The sequence below is a fragment of the Anabrus simplex genome, chromosome 6 (assembly GCF_040414725.1).
Source record: "Anabrus simplex isolate iqAnaSimp1 chromosome 6, ASM4041472v1, whole genome shotgun sequence".
Lineage (NCBI taxonomy): Eukaryota > Metazoa > Arthropoda > Insecta > Orthoptera > Tettigoniidae > Anabrus > Anabrus simplex.
This window is the reverse complement of record NC_090270.1, coordinates 75,132,732-75,145,153: the sequence shown is the minus strand read 5'-3', so window position 1 is coordinate 75,145,153 and position 12,422 is coordinate 75,132,732. Positions and strand designations below refer to the sequence as shown.

The following is a 12,422-nucleotide window of genomic DNA, read 5'->3' as shown; positions in this document are numbered from 1 at the left end:
GCGAAGGAGAACAACACTAAGCCAAAAGTTGCCTGCTGATTACACGGACAAGATTGTAAATTTTCACCGATTTGTCATACGTTTGCGCAAGGAAACTTCGTACTTGCTTTCTCAAATCGGTAATGCCGATCAGACTCCAATCTTTTTTGATATGTCTCGCAACAGCACTATTGCGCTAAAAGGATCACGGAGTGTATTAATGAAAACCAGCGGTAGTGAGAAGTTGCGATGCACGGCAATGCTAGCCATTACAGCGGACGGGAGAAAGTTGCCGCCTTACATCATTTTCAAGAGGAAAACGATGCCTAAGAATATACAGTTTCCCCGTGGAATTCATGTACGAGTGCAACCAAAGGGTTGGATGGACGTAGAACTCATGCTGGACTGGGTTAAAACTGTGTGGAATAGAAGACCTGGTGCACTACTAAAACAACCAGCTCTGCTTGTTTTAGATAGTTTCCGAGGTCACCTCGTGAACGAAGTGAAGCAAATTCTCACTACAAATAAGACACGACAGATAGTCATTCTTGGTGGCCTAACATCTGCTTTGCAGCCACTAGACGTATGTGTTAATAAACCCTTTAAAGACCACTTACGTCGATTTTACAACGAGTGGATGATGAGCGGCGATCAGCAATTGACGCCCGCCGGAAATATCAGGCGTCCACCCTTGGACTTGTTATGCTCGTGGGTGAAGAAGAGTTGGGATCTTATACCACCTGAACTAGTCTCCAAGAGCTTCAAAAGGACTGGGATTTCGAATGCACTAGACGGTTCCGAAGATGACGCAGTGTGGCAGGGAGACGAAGAATCTGATACTGGTATTAACAGAGGCGAGGACGGCGCATCAGATAGCAAAACCTGCGATAGCGACACCGAAGATTTGGAATAAATTGCGTACCGGTAAGTCCGCATTTCACAACAAAGCGATATTTTTTTGCAAGTGTAATATTTTAACTTTAATACTCAAATTAATGACAAATTAACTTAATACGTTCATTTTTATTTTCAGGTTGGAAAAACGTTTGCCGAATTGTTGCGAAAAATTATGAATTATGTTTTAGACTATTTTAATTATTTTGATGTATAAACACGAGTATTACGTGCATCTTAAATTTGTATCAAATACAATTTAGTTATAAATACATTTTTTGAGTAATACAAATACTGGTATTAAATATTCATCGTATAATGGTCGCACCCTACAATTTTTTTTGAAAATTTTGGTATAAAAAGTGCGACGATTATGCTGTGAAATACGGTATTTGTTCTTTCCATCACTTGTTTTCAAGTAATGAATACTAACAAGTATGAATCCATAATATGGACATAGGTTTCCATTTAGTTTAGCTCAATCACAGCATGACATAATCCTAACATGTGAAGGAGTTAAGACTAGACTAATATTACATACAGTTAACCAAAGACATTTAGTCAACACAGGATGTAGTGTAGGAAGGCAAGTGTGGGAAGAACATCATCTAATGTATCCACAATGAGCTTGTTTGAGACGGCAGACCTGCAACAAGGACAGAAAGGCATCTTGAGACTTCAGAGTCAGTAAGCTCTGGAGGGAGTGAGGGAAAGATGGAAGCAAGGATGATTAACTGGTACGAGATACTAAACTAAAAGGTAGGAATGATTAATGTAAAGAGTATCAGCAAAGGCAAAGCAATCTAATGAAGGTCAATTTGAAGGTTCTAACAGTCAATATTACAAGAGAAAATCCTTTTCCTACACAATTAGGAGCACCGCAGGGACAGAATATTTTACAAATATAAATATACCTACAGTACAAGGTAAACTAGGTACAATAAACAGCAACGAGTAAGCACACATTTCTCCTTTACAAGTATTACTTTTACATGCATGGACACCTGGTACTAAAACAACTGTGTGCATTAAAAGCAAATATGAACGTAACAGTATTAATCAAGTTACTTGAAATAAACGAACAATTTGCATTAGATCTATAGATTGTAATTCAATTGTAACATTTTATACAGTATACCAACATCTCCTGGCTCTACACATAATCTATATATCTGTACTTTTTAATATTAACCTGTAAATTTGTTTTAATACCAGACAGGACAAATAAAAGCCCAAGTCAAGTTCAGTTTAATTTTTGGCAGTTACAACATCATGGAGAAGCAGATAAGAGGAATTTTCAAACTTTGTATTTAAGTTTAGGAGAAGAGAGAATGGGATTTTAGCTAAAGGTTGTTAAAAATATTCATAAGGAAGGGTTCAGAAGGGGCCTAAACCATATACACCAAGTATGTGTGGAAAAATTGTTGTACAGAGTTAGGAACATACCCTTAAGACTTTTTTGTGCAGCTTTTTCTGCATAACAATATTTCTACACGTATTTGGAGCCTACAGTTGACCAAAAAACCGCTTGGATGGCCACTATTTCTCCAACTTCCTTCACTAAAATTGCCTATGCCCAGCTCCTTCTAGTCTTAGATTAATGTTTCATACACCTAAACCCTCTTCAATAAATGCTCTACACAGCTAAGGAAACTAACATCTAGGTCATCGGCCCCTGATGGTACGAAATGAGACGAAATGCAATGACAAAATAAAAATCCTAAATCCTCCACTGACCAGAATTCAAAGCGTGAGGACGAAAAATGAACAGATGGATATGAAGTTAAAACAATCAGTGGAGACGACCCGCAATGCCTCAGTCTCGGAAATTGACGGAAAACAATAGTAATACTGACCAAGGGACTGCTTCTATAGCTCAATACTGAATCGATGATGCTTGCAAGCTAAAGGGGTTCAAAATATAGGTCATCGGCCTCTCATAATGGTACTTATCGCTTGGAAAGTAGAACCATGGTATTTGACATAATGCGGTACTAATCAAAAGTATCGTAGACTCGCGGTATTCCACACATTATGGTACTACTCACAGGTAATGAAATTTGCACATGTAATACAGACCTATGGTGTTTCACACATAGCGGCGCCATTTACAGGCAACGCAAACCTATGGTTTTCATCACATAAATGTATTAGCCACAGGGACTCGTACTATCCCGTGGTGTTCCTTATATAGTGGGTACTAATCATAGGCAAGCCAGAACCCTGCTGTCGCTCATATAGTGCTACTAATCACAGGTACCGTAAAAGCCTGACCGCACGGTGCTCCTGATAGCTACTAATCAAAAACCTATTTGGTACCTAACATAGTGGTACTACGCGCAAGTAATAGCGACCCATGGTGTTCCCCGCGTGGTGGTACTAATCACAAGTAGTTTCATGGTTCTAATCCAATCATCCCTTGGTCGCCCCTTTTAGTCGCCTCTTACGACAGCCAGGGGATACCATGGGTGTATTCTTCGTCTGCGCCCCCCACCCACAGGGGGTTGTGTGTTTGGTCCGCAAGAGGTATTTTATTTCCCTCAAGTCCGCCGGCAAGCCGGTTAGGACCCCTCTATCCGCCACCTGGGATGCGCCAAGTGGAAGTATCTCCCCCTGCTACACCAGCGTAGTAGGGTCGTGGATTCATCGACTTTATTTCATATTAACACAGATACCAGTTTGGCAGATAAGTATTTATTTATTTAGCATTTGGCTGTACATATCAACATTAGTCAAAAATAAAACACATATTTACATTATTTACAGTTTGACTTTCAAGTTGTTAATAAAGTCTATTACAGCTGGACCTGCTTCCACAAAGTCACTGAAGTTGCCACTATAGGAATGCGTCGGGCAGTCTTTCACCATGTGCCGTATGGTCTGTCTGGGAGCAACACAACTGCATTCTGGCGAAGGTATGTGTCCCCACTTGTAGAGAAGATCTGCACATCTGCCATGGTTTGTTCTTATCCTGTTCAGTGTTGACCACGTTTTCCAGGGTAGGTGAAAGCCACTTGGTGGTGTTGTGGTGCTTGTGATGTCTTGCAGCTGACATGGAATGTTTTTTACCAATTCTTCCTTCCAGGTTTGCAAGAGGTTGAAATTATTGTTCACCAGGTGTCTCGCTGTCCGGATGAAGGGGTTCCGCGAACGTAAACGTCTGGCTTAAGCAGCAATGCTGTCCTGGTGTATTGGTAGCTGGTCGTTTTCATTTATCTTCTTATACTCCCGGAGTAAAGCGTGTTTGCGTGTGAGTTCCGCTGGTGGAATGTGACTCAGTGCTGGTAACCAGAATGAAGGTGTTAATTTCACTGTGCCAGATACAATTCCCATTGCCTGATTCAACTGGGCATTGACATGTTTGGTATAGCTGTTATTGAACCACAGTGGAGAATAGTACTCAGCTGTTGAGTAGACAAAATGAGGGCGGTAGTACGTAAAGTGTCGGCTGACGAACCCCATGTAGTGCCACACAGTTTCTGAAGTATGTTGTTTCTAGACTTCAGTTTTTCAGCCACTTTCTTCAGGTGTTTGTTGATGGAGAGGATTCTATCTAATGTGATTCCCAGACAGTATGATTCATTGGTGTGGATCAAGCGATTTTTACCCAGGTACACTTCTAGTTCACGATTAGCTAGCTTATTGCATACGTAGAAACATGTCACTAGTTTTGTTTGGGTTTGGCTTCAGCCTCCATTTCTCTGGCAGATGCTGAAAGACGCCGCAACGCACAGATGGTCAGATATCGGTCATCCTGTAGGATTGCCATGCGTCCACGACCTTGTCCAACCCTCCTTGTGAATTGGCCTGTCTCACTGTAGCGATTCCACAAGCGGTGAATAACTGACGGAGAGACACTGAGATCTACAGCAACACATCAAAAAGTCCATCCTTCCTGGATCAAAGTGACGGTCCTTGCAACTTGAACCTTGTTAAGATGTCTCATGGGATCTGCTGGTTGACGTACAATGTGCTCAAACGACCACAGTAGTCTGTGTGCCTCACAACAACACATGGACACACCGCTATTCACTTTGTTTTGAGGGATCACCTGACAGTTTAATGCATGGCTACGCCTACAGATGGAGTAAAGCTTCGATTTGACGTACCCTAAATAGCTAAGGTCTCAGAGTATGCTGTACGACTATTGGAACACCATCTACCAAATTAACGTTGACATACCAGACGTTACAAAACATGTTCCCCTAATTTTTTTAAAGTGTGTATATAACCTAGAGTGTAGTGCCATACAGCATGACTTTAGATACCAATCTTCGTTTAATTCTGTTTGCCGATTTTTTCATGTTTTGGTGTTGGTATGGAAAAAAAAAAATCAAAATTCATGAATATTTCTGCTATCATAGTGTCCATATGACATCGTGAGGCTCTCATTGAAGAATGGGACCTGATACCGCTTCGTAACCTCCGTCGATTTATACGGAGCATGCCACGTAGGTGCCAAGCTGTGATAAATGCCCGTGGAGGACATACACCATACTGAAGCTCAGATTTTGATTCCCATGGGGAACCCGAAATATTTGTCCGAATGAGTAAATTTATAATACCAACATATATGGTCCTTTATTGGACATTATAAATTTTCCAGCTAACTCATTCCTGGTTGCCAGCGTTTCGCTCCCGTGTGCTATACTCATTCAAACAAATGTTTCAGGTTCCCCATGGGAATCAATATCTTTATCATCTGAAGGCCAAGCAGGCATCAATTTTTTGGTAATGAGACAAAGTCTCACCTAGTGCACTGGCACTGACGGTGGCTCTAAGTAGCCTACACAGTGGCCTCCACAGTATGCACTAGCCAGTGTCTTGGTGGGTATGCTATGTACCAACTGATGAGCCTAACATAGCACATGGGGTCGAAACACTGGTAACCAGGAATGAGTTAGCTGGAAATTTTATAATGTCCAATAAAGGGCCATTTATGTTAGTAATACTGAAGCTCTCCAACTGTGATAAAAATCCACCTTGGATGACTTATCACTTTGTTTTCGCCCCTATTTGGACATTTCCGTTTGTGTTCTGCAAATGAACGCGAATCCATTAATGTTCTTTTGTATACTTCAACGGTAAAGAAAAAAGGTTTAGTTGGTAATATACCTGGGTGTGAGGTATTGTTCTGTGGTGCATTGCATACGTTCAAAAGCACATTCCCGTAAATTTTTTGAACTGTGTAGTTCAACACTACCAGTTAAGCTGGTCATGCCATGTGAGGAATGATTGAACTGGCCATGGGAGTTCTTAGAAAACATGACCTTGTACATATTCTGTGTTGTTCCACATTTGGAGTTACCGTACAGACAATATTATTGTCAATGTACGGCGGGGTGTATGTAATATGAGTGGTGGTGGTGATTTTTGTTTTAGGAGGAAGTTCAACTGGCCAAATATCCTCTATTAACAATAATCATAAGGAAAATTTCAAGGAAGCGGTTTGATAACCTTGAAGGTGTCGGAAATGATTAAGCCGAGCTTTCAGCACCTAAATCCAAGGATTGATATTGCCAAGAAATCTGGATCCTAGCGGAGAGTCGGGTGAATGGTACGGAAAATAAAAAACTTTATTTTGAATAAGCAGAACAAAAAAAGGAACATTTTCCTATTTAGTTGTAATTCTAATAGCTACAACATCTACAAATCCAATCCATTTCTGTAAAATTGAACAAGAACAAGACCCGAGTGGAAATCAGTAAATGGTGGTGTAAGACAAGGCTGCTGACTCTCCCCTCTACTTTTTATAATATTTATGAACACAACAATGGAAACTTGAAAACAAGGACGCCATGGATCAATATCAATAAATAGACGCCTCGAACACCTAGATGCCATATTATATGCTGATGATGTTACATTGCTGGCTACGATGGAAAATGACCTACAAAGATCAGTTTTCAATTTAAAAAATGTTTCCTCAGATTTTAATATGATTATATCAACAGAAAAGACAAAAATAATGGCCTTCAAGGGAGGAGAACCGATTCCTAGTAAAATATGTTCAATTATCTCGGGTACAACTTATCATACCAATCAGAATTAGATATACCAGCAAAAATTAATAAATTCACAAAAACTACAGGAATAATAAACAACATGAAACCATCACTTGTTCAGAAACATACTCAATCGCGCCTTTATAGTACCCTGACTTGTCTCGAATTACAGCACGAGAAATGACATTCATGCGTCGTACAGCAGGGTATACAAAATGGGACCATAAAAGGAATGAAGAGGTGCTAAAAGAACTGAAAGTACAACCGATAACTGACTACATCTACAGTTATCAGGAAAGCTGGAAACGTCATATACAAAGCATGGAACCTGGTAGATTGCCAAAAGAGATTCGTCAATATCAACCCAGATGAAAAACATCTGTAGGACGTCCAATGAAGAGATGGAGGGAAAATGCAAGACCGCAACAGGACACATGGCCCAATACTTGGAAGGAAGATGATGATGGTCTAATAATATAAGAACTAAGAAAATACATTTCAGCCAACTTGGAAAATGTATTAACCACATTACAATAAGTTATCAAAAAGAAAGAAAATACGCCAGCCTGCTGCCATGCAGGATGTTTCCGTTTGTCTTTTGGCACAGGCCAGAGTAAAAGTAGGTTCCACTATAATATGCCAATTTATGACTGATAATATATAAAAGAAGCAGTTGAGGTATGGATGATGCTGAATAATGACATTCAAAACGGCTGCTGTGTCTGCATGTTATGAAAAGTGCTACTCATAGGGCTGGCAGTGCTGCAATAGCACTTTCTGGCCCAATGAGGATACCAATGGCAAACTACCTCACTCATTTTACAACTCATTACAGTGCCACCACCAGTTTTAGCTGTTCCTCTACAACCACAGATGGTGCGTTCTGAGGAACAAACCAGCCACTGGGCTGAAAAATTAACAGAAAGCTTTATTAAAAAAAAGCATTGTATTTTAGTACTTGTGTATTTTATGCTATATAAATTAATAATAACAAAGTGAAATAACAAAGAAATATAAGAAAGTATGAAAATTAATGGACTCTATGCCAATTCTGAATATCTTCATAGCTTTTGCATTACTTACTGTCTATAAAAACATTAGTTCCCTTTTACAGTGCAGCGAGATTCTTCTGTGTGTTCTACTGTCAAAAGTGTGGTGTTTAAATAAATCATCAGAATAATTTGTTTCCTTTACAATTTTCAGCCATGCTTTTTAAAGGTCATTTGTACGCCCGCCATGAACAACAAGTGGAAACAGAGATTATCAGGATGACAGCAGACCTAGTGGAAAAGTGTTTCTGAACAATATTTAAAACATTTGATATTTCGTGGGCCAATGTTTGAGTCAAGAACGGGAAGGCCTATATTGCAAAATCATCATTTTTCCAGCTCCAGTTTCCCGGGTGTGACGTATATTGAGAACTGAAAAGGTAAATTTGTGGAAAAACCTGAGTTCAGGATCTTTTTATTTCTAATTTATCCTCTGAATCTAACAATTTCTATAGCTGTGTACTGTTAATATCCTAGTTCCTCTTTTGAAATTTCACACAGCATAAACTAAACAGGTAAACAATATATATTTTAAGGATACATTTTTATTACTCCTGTAGCGGTGCCTAATGCCAGAAGACGTAGCTTCGGGTCCCATGCTAGTGATGTAGGTTTATTTGGAAAACCATGCTGAACAGTCTGGAAGGAACAAAAAAGGGAAAATTACAATTAGGATTAACTTGGCAAAATATAACAAATCAAAAAATCATCACAATTGTCTATATGCAAATACAATCAATCAATCAATCAATCAATCAATCAATCAATCAATCAATCAATCAATCAATCAAACAACAACAACTCATTCAGCAATTGACAAGACCCTCATGACCAAAACCGTCTCCCGGGTTTTGACTCCATGATAAAGCTACGGAACTTTCCCAGAATCTTTAAAATGATTACTGGGGAAAAAGCTGCACTGATGGACCATGAGTAAAATACAATCAATCAACCAACAACAACTTATATTCTACATTTGACAGACACTTCTGACAAAAACTGTCTTCCAGATTCTGACTCAATGATAAAGCCACAATGACTTACCCAGAATCTTTAAAAAGATTACTGGGGGGGAAAACTGCACTGAAGGACCATGGGTAATGTCCAACTGATGATTCCAAGTTCATGTGTTCAATCTGGCCAGGGTAGTTATTTCTGAAGGACAGGGAAATAAATGACACTCTACATCAGGGCCTCTCAAACACCCAAAATCTCATGCATGAAAACCAAGACACAGAGGTTCTGTGTACCATGCATCGTTCCAACTCGTCTCTGCTCGGATCAGCGCTTTGTCTTGGGGCGACTCGGCTAATCTCGGCTCAACTCTGCTCGGGTAGTGGAGCACTGCAGAGCAAGTAAGGGAGGGGCAGGCAGGCGGAGCGAGACAGGCATAGGGAAAGAGAGAGACAGCGCTATTGTTCAAAATCGAGGTGTTGGGGTCTGCACTCTGGTCAACCTAGCCAAGTCATCTTTTACACCTTGCGTAGCGCAATGCACTGCTGCATGCAATCTGAGAGGCCCTGCTCTACATCTTAAAATATACACTTCCCATCAACCAAATACAGAAATTAACTTAGCCACTGAAACCAGCCAGTAAGTTCCATTTGCTGCTAAATGACAGGTGCAAACGGACTTCAACTGGAATGTGTGCACCCCAATGGTGTCACTTTAAATAAAACACTCTGCAACCTGATAGCTAAGACAAATTATTTTCTATTACTAGGCCCTTGTGCACCCGACATTGGTGGGTAGCTCCCTCTGTTGGTCATTGGTCGTGTGGTGGCCTATGGATCCCAAATAGGTTGCATAGGTAGTCAGATTTTGATGATGATGCTTTTTGTTTTAAGGGGCCTAACATCGAAGGTCATCGGCCCCAAATGGAACGAGATGGACGACATGATATATGATATTTAAAATTTTAAAATGTATTCACTCACAAGAGTTAAAAAAATGGTACTGAGAAAATGAGTATGAGATTAAAACAATCAGTGGATCTAATTCACAATGCCTTATTTTCTAATAAAATAAGAGAAAATACAGGAAATAAAGGAATAAGGCATTGCCTGGTTGTGCAGATATATATACATAATTTACAGTAGACGTTAAAATAACACATTAAAATATGCAACACAAACTAAAATGAAGTCATTGGGATAAAAGTGCAATTGACACAAATACACTAGGACAAAGAACACCATTAGATACGATAAAACAAACCACTATCCCTCATAAAGCGGATGACGAGGTCTGCTGATTGCTCGTCATCTCGCAAGATAAGGGAGATTGTAGCCAGGAAGTTAAGACTATGGTGAAGAACAACCAGGTCCATACACTATGTAAGGATGCGTACCACAGTAAGATGGTCGCCGCAGGTACACACCTTTCAAAAGATGCGAGTGAGTCAGGATACCATGGCCGATCCGAAGACGACATAATACCACGGCTTCCCTCCGCGAAGCCCGACAGGAAGTCCTCCATACCTTCGTTGTTCCTTTTATCGCTCTCAGCTTATGGGGAAGTGGAATGGCCTGCCACTCCATCTCCCAATGAGACATAACCAGATGTCTCAGCTGAGTGCGAATATCACTTGCTGGAAACTTGAAAGACAACGGGGGCAGTGTAACTGCCTCCTTGGCAGCCTGATCTGCTAATTCATTTCCCTCTACACCCATGTGGCTTGGGAGCCACAAACGTGATTCTGGTGCTGGCATCCGAACACCTGGCCAGCAGGTCCTGGATCTGCTGCACCAGAGGGTGCCGAGGGAAACTAGTATCAACAGACTGGAGCAAACTCAAGGAGTCAGTACACAGAAGAAAGTGTCGGCGCTCATTGGACAGTGCGTACCGCAGAGCTTCACAGATAGTATAGAGCTCTGCTGTGTACACACTACAGGTTTCCGTAAGAGCAAAAAGAAACCTATCATTGTCGACAACGAACGCACAGCCCACCTTCGTTTCTGTCCTTGAACCATCCGTGTAGATGACGACTGAACCTGGATATCGGCCAACAACAGACAGGAAGAGCCTCCGAAATCGAAGGGTCTCTGTTTTCCTTCGGGCCAGTGTGCAGGTCCAGGATTATTTCAGGTCGCCGTACTACCCACGGAGGTACCTCACTTGGTTGTCTGACAAGGCAAGGAACCGAAGGCACGTGAAACAACCTGTAACTGCCATCCAAGCGTATCCCAACCGGCCACATTGCTCGAGGACAAGCAGCATACAGCAAACGGTTGTCATTGTTGAATACACAAGGATAGCTTGGATGAAGTGGCATCTGATGCAAATTAGCAGCATACGAAAAAAGCATTTACTGGCGCCTCAGGTGTAAAGCCGGCACACCAGACTCGGCGAGCAGGCTAGCTATGGGGCTTGTACGAAAAGCTCCCGTCGCCAACCTAACCCCGCTGTGGTGGATGCTGTTCAGCTTCGCAAGAACGCTTGGTCTTGCTGAGCCATATGCTGCACTGCAGTAGTCTAACCTGGATAAAATGGGTGCCCTGTAGAATCGTAGGAGCACCGCATGGTCAGCTCCCCAATTAGTGCTGCTAAGAAACTTCAGGAGATTAAGCCTCTTGGTGCATTGCACTTTTAGCTCCCACAAGTGTGGATCCCACGATAATTTACTGTCAAAAAGGAGCCCAAGAAATCTGTGTGTCAACCATGGGAAGAGCAACATTTCCTCGAGAAATGTTAAGAGTGGGGTGAAGAGTATGTTGACAACAAAAGTGGACAACAGAGGTCTTCGCGGTAGAAAACCGAAAGCCATGTTCTAAGGTCCACTGCTCCACCCTCCTAATAGCTTGCTGTAATTGTCGCTCTGCAACTGCCATACTGCGCAAGCTATAGTGCAGAGCAAAATCGTCCACATATAGCGGCGGTATTACAGCTGAACCAGCAGCAGCAACAATACCGTTTATGGCAATCGCAAACAGAGTGACACTAAGAACCGATCCCTGTGGGACTCCATTTTCTTGAACATGGTATTGCGAATATGTCCTACCTACTTGGACACGGAATAGACGGAGGGACAAAAATTTTGCAATAAAAACCGGCAAGTTACCTTGGAATCTCCACTGATGCAGGACTGAAAGGATACCATATCGCCATGTGGTGTCGTAGGCCTTCTCTAAGTCAAAGAAAACAGCTACCAAATGCTGTTTGCAGAGAAACGCATCCTGGATAGAGCTCTCCAAGCATACCAAGTGGTCAGTGGTAGATCGAGCGGCTCGAAAATCACACTCTGGTACTTGGGCAAGAGTCCTTGTTTCTCCAGACACCACACAAGTCGGCGATTTACCATCCTCTCAAATAGCTTACACAGGCAGCTTGTAAGACAAATAGGTCTGTAACTTCCTGAATATTTAGGATCTTTGTCAGGCTTGAGGACAGGAATGACGATGCCCTCTTGCCACCGAGACGGAAAGTCACCCTCCATCCAGATTCGGTTGAACACACAAAGGAAATATAGAAGAATGTCCTCACTAAGGTGTTTCAA

The 12,422-nt window shown here is 41.5% G+C and overlaps 1 protein-coding gene across 1 annotated transcript in view; it reads right to left on the bottom strand.

Moving 5' to 3' along the window:
- The window catches only part of l(2)gl (LLGL domain-containing protein l(2)gl), a 452,154-nt gene that overhangs the window by 398,472 nt on the left and 41,260 nt on the right, over positions 1-12,422 (bottom strand). The window contains exon 3 of the mRNA XM_068228315.1: positions 8,469-8,566. Coding sequence (XP_068084416.1) covers positions 8,469-8,566 — 98 coding nt within the window. The remainder of the gene's footprint in view (positions 1-8,468; positions 8,567-12,422) is intronic.